At 27.8% G+C, this 19,086-nt stretch overlaps 1 protein-coding gene across 1 annotated transcript in view; it reads right to left on the bottom strand.

Annotated features, from left to right (window-relative positions):
• The window catches only part of LOC127278683 (microtubule-associated protein futsch), an 89,583-nt gene extending 74,825 nt beyond the window's left edge, over positions 1-14,758 (bottom strand). The window contains exons 1-2 of the mRNA XM_051300501.1: positions 14,335-14,758; positions 5,400-5,603 (exon numbers count right to left, since the gene is read on the bottom strand). Of these exons, the coding sequence (XP_051156458.1) occupies positions 5,400-5,592 (193 nt within the window). The 5' untranslated portion in view covers positions 5,593-5,603; positions 14,335-14,758. The remainder of the gene's footprint in view (positions 1-5,399; positions 5,604-14,334) is intronic.
• Between the last annotated feature and the right edge of the window lie 4,328 nt (positions 14,759-19,086).

Genomic DNA, 19,086 nt, shown 5'->3' with positions numbered 1-19,086 from the left:
AAAACACATGTAATTCAAGCACACGAGGAAGTAATATTTTCCTTCTTTTTGTCATTTCAACAATTTAAGCGCGAAATTCACCACAAAAACAGTACTGAGTATATATTTTTTTAAATTTTTTATACGTCGCTTTCTCCCTTTCCATCTTTTTTTCGACTAAAAATTCAATTTAATTTTCCCAACGGTATTATCTACATTAAGAGGAAAACTGGATGAATCTGACGAGTTTTAATGCAGTGGTAATTAGATATAAGAGATAATTTCATTAACTTCATGTTTGATAAATTAAATTTGTAACTTCCCTATATACAAAATCTCATTATTTTATTTTTAATATTATTATTACTATTATTATTAATATTATTAATACTAATAAACTAACAAAAAATTTTATTTTATTTATTTTTCACCTTTTTTTTACACTTTTGACATAAAAAAAAATTTAATCTAGAAATAATTTCCTTTTTCTTTGAAACTTTGAATTTAATTTGCTTGATATAAACAAATAATTTGAATTCAATTAGAATTTAATTTATAATTTAAAAAGAAATTTATTTTGACTATATTTCAGTGCAAAAATGAGTGTCATTGATCGAAATCTAAGACACCAATATCTTCAAAATTAGGACAAAAGTATCTTAAAATAAGACATACGTTTTTTGCTGCACTATTCTTAATGAAAACTAAATTATTTTATAAATTTATAACAATAATCGAAAACTATTATTAAGATAATTGATATATTTATTATAAAATTATTACTTTTTTATAATATTCATTATTGTGACTTTCTGAAATGTATATAAACATAAATGTATAAAGAATCTTATAACAATCAATAAGTGATTAATAATTACATAATGACTATCAATTAAGGTAATATCGAAATAATAATAATAGTATAATAATATAATTTAGGTGAACATGTACGATAAAAGCCTTTATTTAAAGAGACAATAAAAATCTAATACACAAGTAAATTATCCTTTCCGGGTAATTTCAAGAGGAAAAGAGAACAACTTCCAATTCTATGAAGACTCGATTTTAACTCCAATCTTGCATTCAAGCGATTATCAGTATTGAATCCAATCGGATATCCATTAGCACTTTTTTTTTCTTACTCCGTAACATCCTATAGCTTGTCTTTAAAAAACTTCAACTTTTTATCTTAAACGATCTTGCTATTTACATGTAATATAAAGAAAGCTTGGGGTTGATTGTAACAATTTTCAGAATATTGAATAAATTATGAAAATCATCAAGTGTTTTATAATTATAATTGCTATATTATCAATAAATCAATCATTTCTGCAATAAATTGCAATAAAACAAACATTACGAAATTCCGCATTTTCACAGAAAAGGCATATTCTTTAAAAAAAAAACAGATATTACAACCTGCCCCGTATTGGGGCAAGTTGTAATAGATACAATTAAGGTAATAAAAAACATGAAATTTTTAATTTATAAAAGGATAAGCTCTTCTTACAAAATGATAAATATAATGCATAACGCTTTTGTAAAATATTTTAAATATTAGGGTTGACTAATAAATTTTTTTAAATCGAAAGTTAGGCTTTAGATAATAAGTATTTTTAAAGTAAAATTTTCTCTGTTTGAGCATTTTATAATATTTTTGTTGAGATTGTTAAAAACAAAAAAAAAAACTAATCTTGTAGAGTCATAAGAAGAAAAACTAAAGATAGAATTTTCTTTTAATCGAATTTTTATTTGTTCCAATTATTTTCTGACAGAATTTTCATTAAACCAGTTTTCTATATTAGAGAATTTTTATATAACCAAAAATTCATTTCACAGAATTTCTATTTTGTTCAAATTAACTTTCGTCAGAGACTTTTGTGCACGAATTTTAAAATTAACCAATCAGAAATTACACAGAAAATTTTGATTCGTTAATTTTAAAATTCAGGCCGAATTGTTTATTTGAACAAATAAAAGTTCTGTCAAATAAAAATTCAATCAAATAGCAATTCTGTTAAATGAATTTTTGTTAAGTAAAAAATCTGTCATATAATATTATATTCTTAAAAATTCTAAAAAATGAAAATTCGAACAAATAGAAATTCTGTGAAGTAAATATTCGGTTGTATAAAAATTCGGTAATATAGAAAATTGGTGTAATGGAATTTTTTTTGAAAAATAATTCGAACAAATAAAAATTAGGCTAAAAGAAAATTTTATCTAATGAGATTCTATATGAAATAAAAATTTTCTAATAAATTAATTTTAGGCATTATTCTACGCCCTACGCCATCAAATAAAATACTTGCTATGCTTGCATAATGCGAGGGGTTATGATAAGATTGAATCTAATGAATTAAAATTAAAAAGTTGAAATTTTCGTCAAAAATGACATGTTACAACCTACCCCTGTTACAACCAGCCCCTAGCTCTCATATATTTGTAAACAACAAGAAATCTTGGTGTTAAAAAAAAAAATATCGTATATATGAAGTTTGTCGTCTTCTTTTGATAATACACGAGACACGAAGGAAAAATAGAAATTTATGGGAACATTTCTCTAGTACTATCAATTTTTATGGTTCCGACATTTATGGTTACTCAAGGACAATAAAAGCTCTTTTACTACAACCATGATACAAGTCTAAAATATATTTATCTACAGTATAATTTTTTATATCAAACTATAAAGTGATTGAGTCATAAAAATTAATTTATCATTTGTTTTTATTTAATCGTAACATTTGTATATTTTAAAAAGTGTACTTCAAATTTTAAAAAATTATACAAAAAAATTATTTGATTTTATTTTTCAGTGACAATTTTTTTTTTTAACACTTCTTTCATCATTCTGAACAATCAATCGTATTTAAAAATATTTAATATTTTTCAAAAAATAAAATCTCTAAAAAAATATCTACATAATGTAAATTTTAAATAAAATTTGAAACTTCACGGGTCATTTTTAGATTCTAAAATAATATTAGGAAAAAAAAATTGTTGCCTAATAACAATAAAAATTTCAGTAGATTAAAGCTTCAGTGGTCCCCCCTCTCCCTTAAAAAAATAAATAAATAAAAAATTGTGCCTTTCATTCAATAAAAAATTTAGTTTATTTTTCATTTTTTTTTTTTTTTGGTAAAAAAAACCATCATAAGTGACATTGAAAAAAAATTATTTTATTATTTAACAATTGAAAAAATTATATTTATAAGAATGAGCGCGTTTTTGAAAAGAGACATTTTTTTCATCTTCATCACTTCACGTGAAATCCTCCCAATATATGTATATATCATATATTATATCATGTTTTGTATATGAATATGTTCATATTCGAGATCATAAACTGCGATAATACAAGTTAAAAATTGCCTAATAATATTTAATTATTGTAATAATTGAAGGTCATTAGGTCTGACGCGTATCGTGGTAAAGCAGAAAATGAATTGCAGGTGATATTCTGAAATGGCATTGGCGCATTGCGGAAAAACTGAACGTCAAGTGGAGATTTGCAGAGTGCCTCGACACACACGGTTAACAGCAAAATCATAGATTCAACTGTCAAAATTTGTCAAAAAAAAGTAATATATATATATATAATAAAAATATCTTCTCATTTAAATGTATATTTCCACTATGAAGCTCAATCGTTTTGCATAAGTGATGCCAAAATGTACATGACATTCTAGGCAAGATGAAAATAGCAATGTACATATGAAAAGAAAATGTAAAAAATGCGCTCCATATGCCCGAAGCTGTGAGAAAACTATATATACATATAGTATATAACAATAGATGTTAAAATTTCAAGGTCGTATTATCAAGTTTGATTTATGTCACAATATCATGTTCCATTGATATGAACTTCATCTAGAATTTATATAATTAACATATTTTTTTCACAGACTCTATATACAATACGACTATTCTTGTCTTTTATGCAATTTATAACTTCTCTTTTTCATTATTTTTCCCCCATATAGAATTCTATTTTCCATTTATATTTTTCTTTTATATTTTTTTTATATTACTTTTGTAAAAGTTTATAAATAATTATTCTCAACTGCGTTATGAAATCTTTTCAGATTTTTTTTTTTTTTTATCTTAATTTTAAATAATAAAGAATTTAATGAAAATTTGAACCGATTATACGTATAAGGCAAATTAAGGTCAGTGTTTGAAAATGCGTGAATAAAAAAAAGAAATGGATAAAAAGTGATTTGAATAAAGGGAAAATGGAATTTTTTTAAAAAATTATTATTAAAAACTTAAAATCGTTTTTGGAAGAATTTTTAAAATAAAAAGAATTTCTTTTTATCAAAAAGCTCGCTTAGCAACAATATAAGAAAGTTGTCAATTTCAGGGACTCGCATAAGTTAGAAGGAACACGCAAAGAAGGAAGAACCGTTAGATATCTGTACGCATGCGGAAGTCACGTGACCCTGGAACCAAAATATCGATACTCTTTTGGCCTAACAATGAAAACTTACCAATTATACATATTATATATTTTATTTTAAGTCATCAAACCCATTAAAATAATCAATTACAAAATTTCGTTTAAAAAATATGTTTATACTATTCCTATAACAATTTATTGCTTTAAAAAAACTGTTTTTTCAAAAGGAAAACAAGATAATAAAATTTAAATCCAATGTGTTTTGTGGCGAAAAAATTACATATGAAATAATGTATTGCAGAATAATTGTGAGTTTAATAAAACAATAAAATGTCTGATAATTAATATATAAATTAATATTATTTACGAAAGAAATTATTTATAAAATTTATTATTCGAGATTTGAAATTTATATTAATACGTGAAGGTATATATACTAAAAGTTATCCATTTATTTATATGTTGAAATTTCCGCTCCAATTAATACAATTTTGTTCTTGGTCAAAATCATTCATTAATTGCAAATTAAATTCTCGTTTATTTAGTGTTAAAAACGAATTTCCCCCGAGCGAAGAGACAAACAAAAATGAACAATTTTAATTGTTCAAAAGTAATCAAATAAATTGTGATAAAATTATTTTTTTTTAAAATATTATTTGAAATATGTATCGCGCTCCGAAGAAAGGATAAGAAGCAAACGAATTATAGGTTATGTTTACGACAATTTTAAGTTGATTAAAAGTTCCTTTTAATTTATATATGAAATGGAAATAAGTTTTTATTGAATATTTTGAAACATAGATTTAAATATTAATCATTTGTATATTAAGGGTTGATCCTTTTTGTTTATATTTATTTAAAAATTTCAAAATATAACCTAAAATTATTTGCTTCTTAGGTATCTTTCGATACACATATATGATGTATATTTAAAATTTTTTTTTTAGATGCGACTGTTTAAAAATATTTGAAAAATGAAATAAAAATTTTTGATTTTTTAAATTAAAGAAAAACTTACCTTTTGCGAGGCGACTTAAGATGAGGTCCTTATGTTGTGCGGTGTGAGGTTCTGGAAGCACCACGAGAAGATAACATCCGCTGAGAGGTGAAGGTGGTGGATGCTGTTGATGTTGAGTCAAAGGTGTACCCGCGGTTGTATTTTTGTCAGTTCCGGATTCCTCTCCCCCTCCACCATCCCCAGCAGGATCCATAGTACTCATTTCTTAAATATCAAAATCAATTCATTTTAGTGACATTTTATCTTTACGATTCTATTTTTTTATTTATGATAATATATTAATAAAACATCGAAAAAATTTTATTGATTCAAATAATTACTATTCGAGTCAATTATAAATGTTATTTATTGCATAAATACAGAAATAATTGATTCGCGAATTTAGAGAAAATGTAACCGATTATTTTGAAACAAATGAAACTTTTTCAGTGATATAATAAAAAATATGCCACTGAGAGAAACGATTAGTTGCGATTACCATTTTCACAGAAAATTAAAAGGCATTAAAATAAGCTGCAACGCTTCTTATTTTAATCCAATTTTGCTCATTTTAATCCATTTTGGTATTAAAATAAGCAAAATTGGATTAAAATAAGAAGCGTTGCAGCTTCTTTTAATGCCTTTTAATTTTCTGTGTTGTTAATAAGAGTATTTTTGCTAATTTATATTAATTATACTGTTACCATTTAGTTAGTCAGCCTAACCACTTCGTTAAGAAGGTAACTAATTAAATAGTTATTCCAACAAACTAATTAGTTAAACCAACTAATAAAATAGTTATGCCAACCAATAAAAATAGTAACCACAACTAATAAATTAGCAGCAGTATAGTTTACTAATTAATTTGTATTAAATATTTCTATATAAATAAAACTTTTAGTTATACGTGTGTAGGTAAAATATAAAAAAATTAATTTGTATAATTGTAAATACGAGTCTAAAATTTGTATTAGATATATAATTATTTTATACTATATTTACTTTAAATTATAAATTAATTTGAAACATATTCAATTCAATATTTATACCTAATTATAAAAAAAAAACTCATATTCTGTAAAATTTAATTCCATTTCCTTTTGGTTATAAAACTTTTGGCACTTCTTTTATAATAATGATTATTATTATTCTTATATAGATTTTTTGCGAGAGACAGTCTTTATTTATTTGTTTAAGATTTAGCAGAGCAGAAAAATTTAATTAATTTATCAACACTTAAGAGTGAAATAGTTGGTCAGATAAAGTAAACTTTATCTGAACAGTCCGTCTGACGTTGAACTGCTAGTACTACTGACGCGAATTAATGTGGCATGCTGGATAGTAATTTTGCCTCCCAGACGTCCTGGAGACATTTAATCGTCTCAAGAACATCTAAGAGCCCTTCACATATATTTTTAGATTTTGCATATTAACAGTCATCAAAATATGTTTCTGAAAAATTTACTATATCATAAAATTTTATACTTATAAGGGTATCAAAGCTTTTTTTTATCTCAATTCCGTTTACACAAAATATATATATATATATATATATATATATATATATAATAATTTTATATATACATATGAGGCGAAATTCCTGAAGTGATCCAATTGCCAAAATATGAACAGTGGATTTTTTGAAAAAAATCATAACTATTGTATAAAAGGATGAAAAAAAATTTGTCCAATATGATTTCGAAAGATTTTTTTCCTACTCTTTCGAATGGTGAAAATTTTTTTTTTTTGAAAATCAAAAATATTTTTGACTTTTTTTTTTAATAAAGGACAGTTTATATTTCTTTTTTTTACCCCTTAAAATAAAGCTTAAAATGTATGCTTTTAATAATAATAAGGGACAATTAAATTTGAATTTGAACCGTAAATAATGTTAAATAAATTTTAATTCACAAAAATATATAATAATTATTATATATTTTTGTTATTTAAAATTTACAATTTGATATTTCCTTTTAATAAAATTGAGTTGTACGATGAAAGAATAATAATTAAATAATTAACTAATTATAATTAATAATTAATTTCATAATTACTAATTACATCATTAAAAAATGATAATTGTGTGTATATAGAAATTCTTAATGATAATTGAGTGAAATAAGAAAGTCATTATCTTTCGTTTAATATAATGCGATAACCAAGACAAACAACAAAATGTTGCACATTAGGTAATCACTTAACAACACCGGCTAACTTCTCTCCGCAGGTATTAAACCTCGTGCACTATATAACCGCTGATCGACCGACAGAGCGCAATAGTGAATATATATATATATATATATATATATACCTATCTGACGTGAAATCTATATATCAGTTACTTTTTTTTCTACCCCTTCTTTTTATACAGCAGCGTGAATGGAATTCATCTACCTCTATTGTCTGCATGCATACCCTTTACAATTTCAAGTCTATTACAGAAAAGCAAACTTCCCTTTATAAAATTCAACGACCAGACTCACAAAAAGGGAGTTTGCAAGAAAATTTCATGAATCGTGAGAGGAAAATGAAAAAAAATCCATTATTTTATTAAAGTATTTAGTATTATTTGGAGAATTCATTATTATAAAATTAACATGGTTGATAAATCTCATCTCTATAAATTTGAATTAGTTAAAAATAATTAATTTGAAAACAAAAATTAAGTATAAAGAAAAAAAAACAGTATAGGTACAGAAAACTAGTATAGTCCATTATAGTATATATATTCCCTACAGTGTTGGGTAAGTTACTTTTTTTAGTAACCCCATGTAGAAATTTATCGTGGCCTTCCTAGAAATAGACTAATGCTAGACAGTATTTGTCGTCGAAATTTATTCTGAAAAAACTGTCCTGGCCCCGAAAAGTAAATGTACAGTTTTCCCTTTATTTTCTTCGATATAAATGCTTGTCTAGAATCTAGCTAAAATTTGTCTAGGACACTGATTTTAAAATTCAGTACAAGTTCGTATAGTAGGTTGTCTAGGAATTAGCCAGGCCCAGTTTAGGATCCTGACTGAAGAATTTAGTATAATATGTCGTAGAGAAGGTGGCACTGCGAATCCGTTAATCTAGCAGACGAAATCAGTTCTTGACATAGTGCACGGTAAAAGTAAACTAAAGGTTTATTGTTGAATTTATTTTTTTGTGAAGAAAAAATCAAATTTATAAATCTAGTGATCAGTTTCCATATTTTTGCATTTTTGAACAGTTTCAGCGTGCAGGTTAAAATATACAGCATAAAACAAACAATTATTAGAAAAAGGACATTTATAGTCTCAGAGATTGTCTCTCAAAATATACAATCTTTATATAATAAATAATAAAACTTGACAATTTAGAGTGAATTTTTTGTGATTGCAAGAATATATATAATTAGTTATCAATATACAAGTACGATTTTTGTAGTGACTGTGTATCTGTTTTAAAGAAAAAATCCAATTTAACAAACTGTATTACAATTAATTTTAAAAATAATTGCAAGAGGAATTGTGTTATTAAAAAATACTTTTGTAATATAAGTTCTGTTAGAAAAACGAAAGAGTAAAATTGAAAAATATTCTTTTATATTTATAAATATCAATTATTCTATGTAGGTAGAAACTGCTTTTTTTATTATCGTGGAACTGGCTAGAATCACTTTATTTTACTAGACAAGGAATAGACAGAAGACCTGTACAAAATCTTGACGTTGCTAGCGTTACATCCCACGTTCAAGCCTGTCCAGTTTTCCCATCTAGATGCTAGGTTGAATCTAGCACAACTGGAGAGTTTCTCATACACTTCCACGATAAATTTCTACACGGGTAGTTACAGTTACTTAAAAAATAACTGCGAAGTTATTTTTCAAGTTACTGAAAAGTTATTATAAAATTTTCTGTATTATCGAAATTCAATTTTTTTTATTAAATGGAAATTAAATTAAAATGTAAAATATTATTGTAGTAGATGTATTTATTAATTTCAAATTATTTTCTTCCTTAGAGTAAACGTAAAAAATTCTACAAATCCTACACATGGAATCAAATCTTCAAAATTAGTCACTTTTGTTTTCGTTACTACCGAAAAAATATCACAATTAAATACTGCTGACATTCTTTTAAATTAATTTCTTGTATTAAAAAAAATCTTGTCCAGTATTTAAATTATGCCGGTAGGTATATCTCCTATATTATAACAGTAAACCAACCGAACACGATGGAACTATCACTTTGTGTGCTCTTTTTGAAACACGAAATTATTAAGTTTTTAAAGTAAGAAAAAAAGTACAAAGAAAGTAACGAAATAACTTAAAGTTAAAAGTTACATAGTAACTAAGTTACGTTATAAGTTACAAATAATGTAACTTTTGCAGTAACATAGTTACTAGTAACAATAGTTACTACCCAACACTGATTCCCCAACGTTTCCGAAATATGCCGAATATAGTTCGGAACTTTTCTCGGAATGCTGTGAGATTTGTTGAACTAAACGTTTCTTAAATAAGCGCACATATTTTTAACCAATCAAGCACCCTAGAGAGTAGACAATGTAGGAAATATTTTGGAGGTTAGGTACAGTTTCCTAAATCATCATCAATTTAAAAATTTTCTATACAAGAATTAATTATTATAAAATACTCAACTGTGACGTCACACCTAACCTCACATTTTCTAAAAATTTCCAAAATTTATTATATAATAATTAATACAACAAAACATGACAGTTTTCCAACACACAATAAGCTGTTCCTCATCATATTTTAGACATTTCCTGCAAAATTGCAAATCAATCCATTTAATATTTTAAGAGTAAAGTTCCCGAAAAAAAATGGACCTAACAATCACATCCTGTTGACTATTTAAAGTTACCAATAGTTGAAACTACTATTGCTTAGAACTATCCTCAATTATCATCGCAACGCTTCAATTCCTCTCAAAATGGAACATTGTACCAATTATTTCAAACTATCGAAAATTTAAACTGCGTATAGTAACTTCAATTACATTGGTTAAAAATTATTGGTTCAAATTATATAGAATTAAAACTATACAATTATTTAAAACTATGGATAACTGAAGCTATTGACGATTGAAAATATAGGTTCAATTGACTGGAAACTGAAGCTATAATAATATATGTAAAAATTATATTGCTATATATATAAATATATATATATATATATATATCGATTCAATCTGTAAAGAATTGATATTTCTATATGAGATGTAATTATTATCAATAAGTACTCTTTAAATTTCAATTAGTTAAAAATAACTATAATTGTTAGTAAAATCTTGGCTGACTTTTTACTTCAGTAATTAATGAAAAGATAAATAATTATTAGGTACTAAAAATTAAATAATTTTCAGTGGAAAAGTATAACTGAAAAAATAGTCAAATTTGACTAATCGAATTAGTTTCCAGACATTTTAGTTACTTTAACATAACCTAAGTAAATTTCACTAATAAATAGTTATTTTTAACTAAAAGATTAGTAGAAGAATTACTATTTCAACTTTTTGCTATCGAATTAATTATTTTCAAATTCAAATTTAGAGATTAGTATTTAAATAACGCCAACATTTTTAACTATAATTACTTGAAATTATTATCATATATATAATATTCATTAGAAATTGAAGCAACACCCAGAAAGTAGATTTCTTTGAAACAAAGAAATCGTTTTTTTAAATTCACTTTTTGAATCAAAGATAAAATTTATTTTAATTAAAAAAAATTTTCTTTGCTTTTACCAAAAGTAAATTTTGAAGTGTCTTGAATTAAAAAAATTTTTCCTTTGAATCATTTCTTGAACCCAAAAATAATTTTTTTGAATCAATAAAATATTTCTTCCGAACTTAAGTAGATACACAGAGTTACCACGATTGAGTTTGCGCAGACTACGTAAATTAGTAAACAGCTGTGTGTGCCTCATGGTAGCGTGTTCATGGCGTGATAATTATAATCGGATTTGAATTGGCCTGATTAGTCGTAGCCATTAAATTAAGAAGAAGATAAAGAATTATAATCGGATTTATAGTATTAACAATTTGTTATTAATAGCAAAATTTTGTTTTAGATTTTCTTACAATGCACAAATTTGTTTGATTCAAAGAAACGTTCTTTGAAACAAAGAATTGTTTTTCTATTGGTTGCAATTCTCAACAATTGAAACTTTCAACATTTGAAAAAAACAACCATTTCATAAATCTTTCAGTAACTGTACCAATATTATAATTGAAATTACTAAAAATTGAAGTTACATATTGATTTTAATTGAAATCAACATAGCACACTATCAATAATCAAAATTAAAGCAGAAACAAAATATAGGGCAAAATAAAAATTTTTACAAGGCGAATTTTTAAGAATTAAAATATGGCACTTGATCACATAGATATGTAATATTGATTTCTGATGCGTTAGAAAGTTCAAGGGAAATTGAGCTTTTATAAAAATAATTTAACCAAATGACGTCTTGATCAAATCAACTATTTTTATTCCAGGAAGAAAATCATTACGTAATTATCGAAGATGATTCTCTATGTGATAAAATTTAAACAATAATTACTTAAAGAGAATATCATCATTCACACAACACCAAAAAAATTATTATTATTATTATTACTATCATGGTTATTATTATTATTATTAACTTTGTAAAACTATAAGAAAAAATGCAGAAAACCTAAAGCTGGCCTTTAAGCTTACCAACTAAAAATGAAGACTCGTTATTATCTTGCAAGGTTTCATCAGCTGATTGGTTTACCTTGTTAGAAAATGTGACAATTTTTTTTTTTTTTTTTTTTGGCATCAGTGAAAAAATTTGAATCCTGTCTTATAAATTCAAATAGCTGTTTAAAATTATAAGAAAAAATTTAAATTATTTTCTGATTATAATTAAATCAATATTTATAGTTGTTTCATAAATTTCATTTCATAATGATTTCATAATCATATACACATTATTTTTTGACTGAAATTTTTTTTATTTCAAATTAAGAAGCTTCTGTCTAATTAATATAGAATGTTCGTTACTAATCAAATATTATTAAAATTTTTTTTTTTCTAAATAATAAAAATAAAAATTATTACATAGCGTACCTAATAATTATTTGCTTAAAAATGATGAATAAAATGTTTAGAGAAACAAATACTAAAATAAATCTGCTAAAAAATCTATACTAAAAAAAAGATGGAATAAACTAGAACTCGGAAATTTAAACGAAAAAAAATTTCTTTCATAAAAAAATCCATCCTAATCCTTTAAGTACACAAAAAAAATTGAATGACCAAAAAAAAAAAAAAATATGGCGTTTCCTTCTGAAAGGGATAATCCTTTTCTTTTCCATGAGGCCGAAAAAACAATTGTTAAGAAGCTGAATAGAATAGTCGATCGTTAAAACAAAGACCTATTCTTTTTTTTTACGGATATTTCAAAAATAATCTCCACCAATGGTAGGATCATCATAAAAAAAAAAAATAAAAAAATTGTTCAGGACCTTTCACGTTCGATTTTTGACGTGTCTCGGTCAATGTGGATACCGGCTTCGAGTAATGCGCATGATCTTGGAAACCCTTTTAGCAGGAAAGATTGAAAGGACTCGGAGTCGCGAATGCGCAAGGATTTAACTGACTCCAAAGCATATGATTGATCCAAATTAATCATCAAATGACCCTACAGGTGACTTAATGTCCATCCCTTTTTATATATATTCAAAATATCAACATAAATTTTGATAATTTTATTCTGAAAATTGAAAAAAAAATTTCTCCCTATCAGGTACAATAATTATATCATCAAATGAAAATTTTAAAATATCATATTTTTTTTTGTCAATCGATCGTTTTGAATATCACCGATAAGAACGATAATATATCTTGGATATTTTAAGACTCGGAGTTCAATTTATAAATAACCCCGAGGGTGAAATACTCCAATAGAAGATCTGATTTCGATTTTGAATAGATGAGTGGGCAATCAGAATACGAGATGAATATGATAAGAGATGGTGTAGTAGATGAGACAAGATGATTCAAAAGAAAAATCATATATATCCTACATCTCACGAATAGAATCAATTGCCTTAGTAAAATTCTGAAAATAAAAAACTTTTTTAATTTTATTTTTTGACGACTGTTTTTTTTTTTAAATTTAATTTAAAATTTTAATCCTTTCTTGTTTTATACCCTTTTTTAATTTCTTTCTCTATACTTTTTTCCTCTATCAGCATAATTCTTTTTACAATTATCTTCTTTCTTTGATTCTCATTGAAATTATTTTATCGCAATCAAAATCACTGACAAAATTTATTTCATTTGAGATTCTAAATTTCAAACAAGAATCTGTACACTCTAAATCTGAATCAGTGAAAATCTCACTGAATTCAAATTAGTGGCTCAGTTTTCTTTAATTTACCAGTGGAATTTCACTGAGAATCATTGGTTTTTACTGATACCCAGTGAAATTCCACTAGTGAATTAAAGAAAACTGAGCCATTGATTTGAATTCAATGAAATTTTCACTGATTCAGATTTAGAGTGTATTATATAGTCCATCCGGATTTTCTAAAGACTCTAATCCAAAATAATAGGTTAAATTTCCACTTGACGTGTTTAATCACCATTAAGAGGAAAAACGCTGACCACTTCAATAATGAAGAAGCACTCGAGGAAAAAAAAGGGGAACACTGAAAATTGAACAAAGCCGCACTGGGGTTGAATCACTGGGAAAAAAAAACACCGATTAAACTTTTAGAACCTGCCCCACTTCATTCTTGACACTGCAGTAGTACTTCCCTTGGCAACAACCCCTCCCAGTGTAAACCGCAAGCAATTTCACCGTAATAAAACATTTAGGGAAAAAAAAACCCTTATACATGATCCACAATCAGCTGATCTAGTCACAAAGGGGTATTTAAAAATGGGATCTCAAGAACAAAAAAAAAATGAAACTGGACCTTTGATAACTCACCTTAACTTTCTCGGCTATCCAAATCCTGGAAGTGAAGGGAAAGGTTCAGAAAAGGCCTCGCGAGAGGAGAGACGGTCTCTCCTCCCTTTTTTTTTTTATTTTTCGATTACCCTTTCTCTTGTAGTGTGCGGTTTCTGCTGTCAGCCCGGAAACGATGAACGCGACTTTATCCACCGCCAACGGAACAAAAGGTGATGGAGGAGGAAATTTTTTTTTTTCAAGGATTACAAATCGCAGTGCTCGTGAAAAAATAGAAAAAAATTTTTTTTTTAATTTCTCGTGTAATTTGTATTTTTTTTTTTTTTTTGAAAGTCGAAAAAATTGCGGAAATTGAAGACAGCAGCTCGCGTTGCGGGCTGCCGGCTCTCTGACAGTCTTAGCGGCCCCTCACTTGCTGCGTCGGTTTCGCATATACATACATACACATACACAGAAGGTTCCTCTTTCTCTCTCTACCCCGATCAACCTCTCCAACCCCCTCGCCGGTTCCAGAGAGCAATTCCACCAACACCCCCCCCCCTCCCACACTATATAAAATGAACGGCGATCCTGTGTGAATTGAAAGCGCGTGCGCAAGAAATTTTGACCCCCCACTTAGATAAGAGAAGGAGCGCATGACAATACATATATATATATAACAACCCCTTGCGTCGACGTTAACCACCGTGGCGCGATGCAGCTGATAGCGATAGCAAAAGGAAACTATATGAGAAAAAGTTACCATGCCACATACACCGGCCGGTGTCGGGAAAGTTGCATAGGTCACCTCATTAACCTCAGCGCACCAAAATCGACAAATTGATTCCTATTTTAATTGTTTAACGCACAGGTGGGTCGACGAATTTTCCGCATATACTCCCCAATTATATATATATATATATAACATATAAATAACTTTATGGGAAAATTTTTTCACAAAATTGTAGGAAAATTTTTAATTAAATTATAAACCATGTATTCTCAACTTTTTCCTTTTGTTTTATGACGATGCCACAAAATTTTTTTTTAAAGGAAATATTGACCGGACCATGTTTTTTATATATATGTTTTTTAGGTCGCTGAATTCGAATCCGAACTCAGTTTTCCGCCATCACGTCAAGTTTCTTCACAAATTAATAAAATTCGCCTAAAGTGACTGTGAACACGATATAAATAAAAATAAACAGAAGATTCTATTAAAAATCAGTCAAATTACAACAGTTGATCGCTAAAAAGAGTAGCAGTTCGCTTTTTTTAGAGTATCAGCTCTTTCTCTCTCTGTAATAGAGTACGCTACCCTTTCGTGTAAAACACAACAACTTTCTCTACAAAGATAACAGAGTTCCTTTAATTTTTCCAATGTATGGTTGCTATAGAAATGGTTGCCATGGAAACGGTTGCTATGGTAACTGTTACCATGGCAACCATACGAGTGTACGACGGACAGACGCCAAAGAGAAACTATAAGGCTTTCGGCTCTGGGCCACGAAACCCTAAAAAACAACTTTAACACACTGAAAAAATATTATACAATGTTTAGCAATCAAAGAAAATCGTAAATATTAAAAATTTAAGATGGCGGATCCAATATGGCGTCGAATTTTTAAAAATTCATTCCATTCACCTGAAACTTTCCAGATAGCACCGAACTTTAAAAGAAATTAAGAGGAAGTTAACGGCGATAAGTTTGGAAGTTAAAGTTGTTAACTTTCCGTTAACATCCCAGAAGTTTTAAATGTCCTCAGAGTTTAAGTTAACACTGTTAACTTATGAAAAGTTAGAAAAGTAAATTTGCTGAAAGTTTTCCTTTGTAATTTTACACAAAATTTTTATGGTGAACTTATAAAAATCTATTTCCTTGCGCAGATGTTTGTTATGGCAGCAAGGGCTGATGCGCAATACTTTTTGATTACATTTCCCTATAGATAAGCTATGGATGTACACAGAAAAAAATCAATGGTTGCCACAGCCATACCTTTGGTTGTCTCAACCATATTATATCTAAAATTACGTCCCAACCATACCTCCGGTTGCTCCAGCCATATTAAATAGCTAGCTTTAAATTGTTAGCACAACTAGAATATATGGCTGTGGGAACCATATATTTGGAAAACATACAAATGCTAATATGGATGTGACAACCATTTTTAATTGATGCTTCGACCATTATTTAGTGTACCATATTAATATTGTTGAAGCAACCATTTTATATGGTTACAATTTATGTTTATTTTATTTGTTTAATATTATCAATAAGGTTATTTTTGATTAATTTAAAACATTGAGTCCCAGAAAAACGTATTTATTTTTTTGAAATAATCGCCAAATACAAATTCGTTAACAAAATAAACAATCGTATCGCACCTTTTATTATATAGTATTATAATTATATAGTACGTGCCTAAGTGTCGCAAACATTGAAGAATTTCCCCATTTACAAATTATGACTGAGAAAGGTGAATGTAAATTGTTTAAAAGGACGCAGTCAACTTCGAAGCCTATTTTTTTAAAGAAATTAATGCACTCAGCTTCCATTTTTTAACTTAAAAAACACATTAACCGGAACGCTTGGAACACAGCCACACAAAAAAAAGTACCCGGGCCGGGAAATGAGACCATCATTTCTTGATGTATTTTGATGCGCTGAACACGAATCTGAAGTCCGTTTAGCTCCATCACGTCAGGATTTTGACATAACCTCAAAAAACATAGCTGATTTTATATGACAGGAGAAATTTTTTAAATAATGGCAGATTTGCTTGAATCTTGTTACTCGGGGGTTTTTGGGGTCGCTGATTACGAATTTAACGTCAGATTTAATAAATTCAAAATGGCGGATCCAATATGGCGGACGAATTTTTAAAAAGTAGTTGGATTTTTACGAAAATTGGTATCTAGGGGTTTTGGGAGTCGCTAATTACAAATTTATCGTCTGATTATTCAAATTCAAAATGGCGGATCCAATATGGCGGACAAATTTTTAAAAAGTAGTTGGATTTTTACAAAAATTGGTATCATGGGGTTTTTTGGAGTCGCTGATTACGAATTTAACGTCAGATTATTCAAATGTAAAATGGCAGATATAGTACGGTGGTCAAATATCTTTATGTTTCTACATGTGTCTGCATCCAGGGTACCTCCACGCGGTGACGGTGACAACGGAGTTTGTCCGCTATCCGGCTAAGTCCCTGGATAATGGCTTTGATGCCATCATGGCAGACACACGTAGGAAACGTATTACGATGGAGGGACTCGGAACCCCAGTATCGGCCAAGTTACATAAAAATTCAACTATTTTTTAAAAACTCGTCCGCCATATTGGATCCGCCATTTTGAATTTGAATAATCTGGCGATAAATTTGTAATCAGCGACTCCCAAAACCCCTAGATACTAATTTTCGTAAAAATCCAACTACTTTTTAAAAATTCGCCCGCCATATTGAATCCGCCATTTTGAATTTTATAAATCTGACGTTAAATTCGTAATCAGCGACCCCAAAAACCCCCGAGTAACAAGATTCAAACAAATCTGCCATTATTTAAAAAATTTCTCCTGTCATTTAAAATCAGCTATGTTTTTTGAGGTTATGTCAAAATCCTGACGTGATGGAGCTAAACGGACTTCAGATTCGTGTTCAGCGCATCAAAATACATCAAGAAATGGTGGTCTCATTCCCCGGCCCGGGTACTTTTTTTTTTGTGTGGCTGTGGAATTAATGCGAATAATATAGACGTAATATATTACATCACCGCGTAGACAAGGTGCGCAGGCGTCTATAGGGGCCTTAGCAATTCAAAAATGAATAGGATAACAAAATTGTTAAAATCCAAACCAATATTATTACCTCAACTAAAGCTATGGTTGATATATACATATCATAGGTACAAATATTATATGGTTGCCACAACTATTTTTTTTTGTCAATGTATCCATACTGAAAGCTGCTTCAGCTATATATGTATCGATGCCTCAAAAATATTATGACCAACAATATTTTCATGGTTGGGACAACGATAACTTTCCTTTCCGTGTACTGAAATACATACATCTTGAAAAAATATATTTTTTTAAATTTTAAATTAAATTAAAGCAAGTTAACAGTGTTAACTTAAACTCTGAGGACAGTTAAAACTTCTGGAAAGTTAACAGTGATAACTTCCGAACTTATAGTCGTTAACTTCCTATTAAATTCCTGAAAAATTCTGCGCTACCTTGGCTGTTACTCGGGGGTTTGGGGGTTGCTGAATACGAATTTCACCTTAGTGCTTTTTTATTATAATCTTTTATTCTACGTCGGTGAAGTTCACAACGTTTATTATCAACGATTAAGAAGAAAAAATATTTTCCTATGCAAATTATTATTATTTTTGATCTATAAAATTTTTGCAACGTCTCTTAATCAACAATTATTTGAAAAAAAATTTATAGGCAAAAAATTAGTTATTATTTTTTGAGTGGAAAATATATTTTTTTTTTTAATCGTTGATCATAAACGTTGTAAACTTCACCGACGTTTTATTCTTAAGAATGACAATAATGACAAATTTGAACATTTCTGAGTTCAAATTTGTACTTATTGATCCCAAACAATATACTATATTATAAACTATAACCGTCGAGTAACAAGTTTCAAGTAAATCTGATAAATTTTTAGAAAATTTTTTAACCATTCGTTCCTATATAGGATCCGACATATACTGAGTTTTTTAACCTAAGGTGAAATTAGGTATTCAACGACCCCAAAAACCTCCGAGTAACAAGTTTCAGGTAAA

This window comes from Leptopilina boulardi, unplaced genomic scaffold (assembly GCF_019393585.1).
Source record: "Leptopilina boulardi isolate dan_hultmark-lab unplaced genomic scaffold, ZJU_Lbou_2.1 LbouV2_210, whole genome shotgun sequence".
Classification (NCBI taxonomy): domain Eukaryota; kingdom Metazoa; phylum Arthropoda; class Insecta; order Hymenoptera; family Figitidae; genus Leptopilina; species Leptopilina boulardi.
Note: the sequence above shows the minus strand (reverse complement) of the source record. Positions and strands in the feature narration are given on the sequence as shown.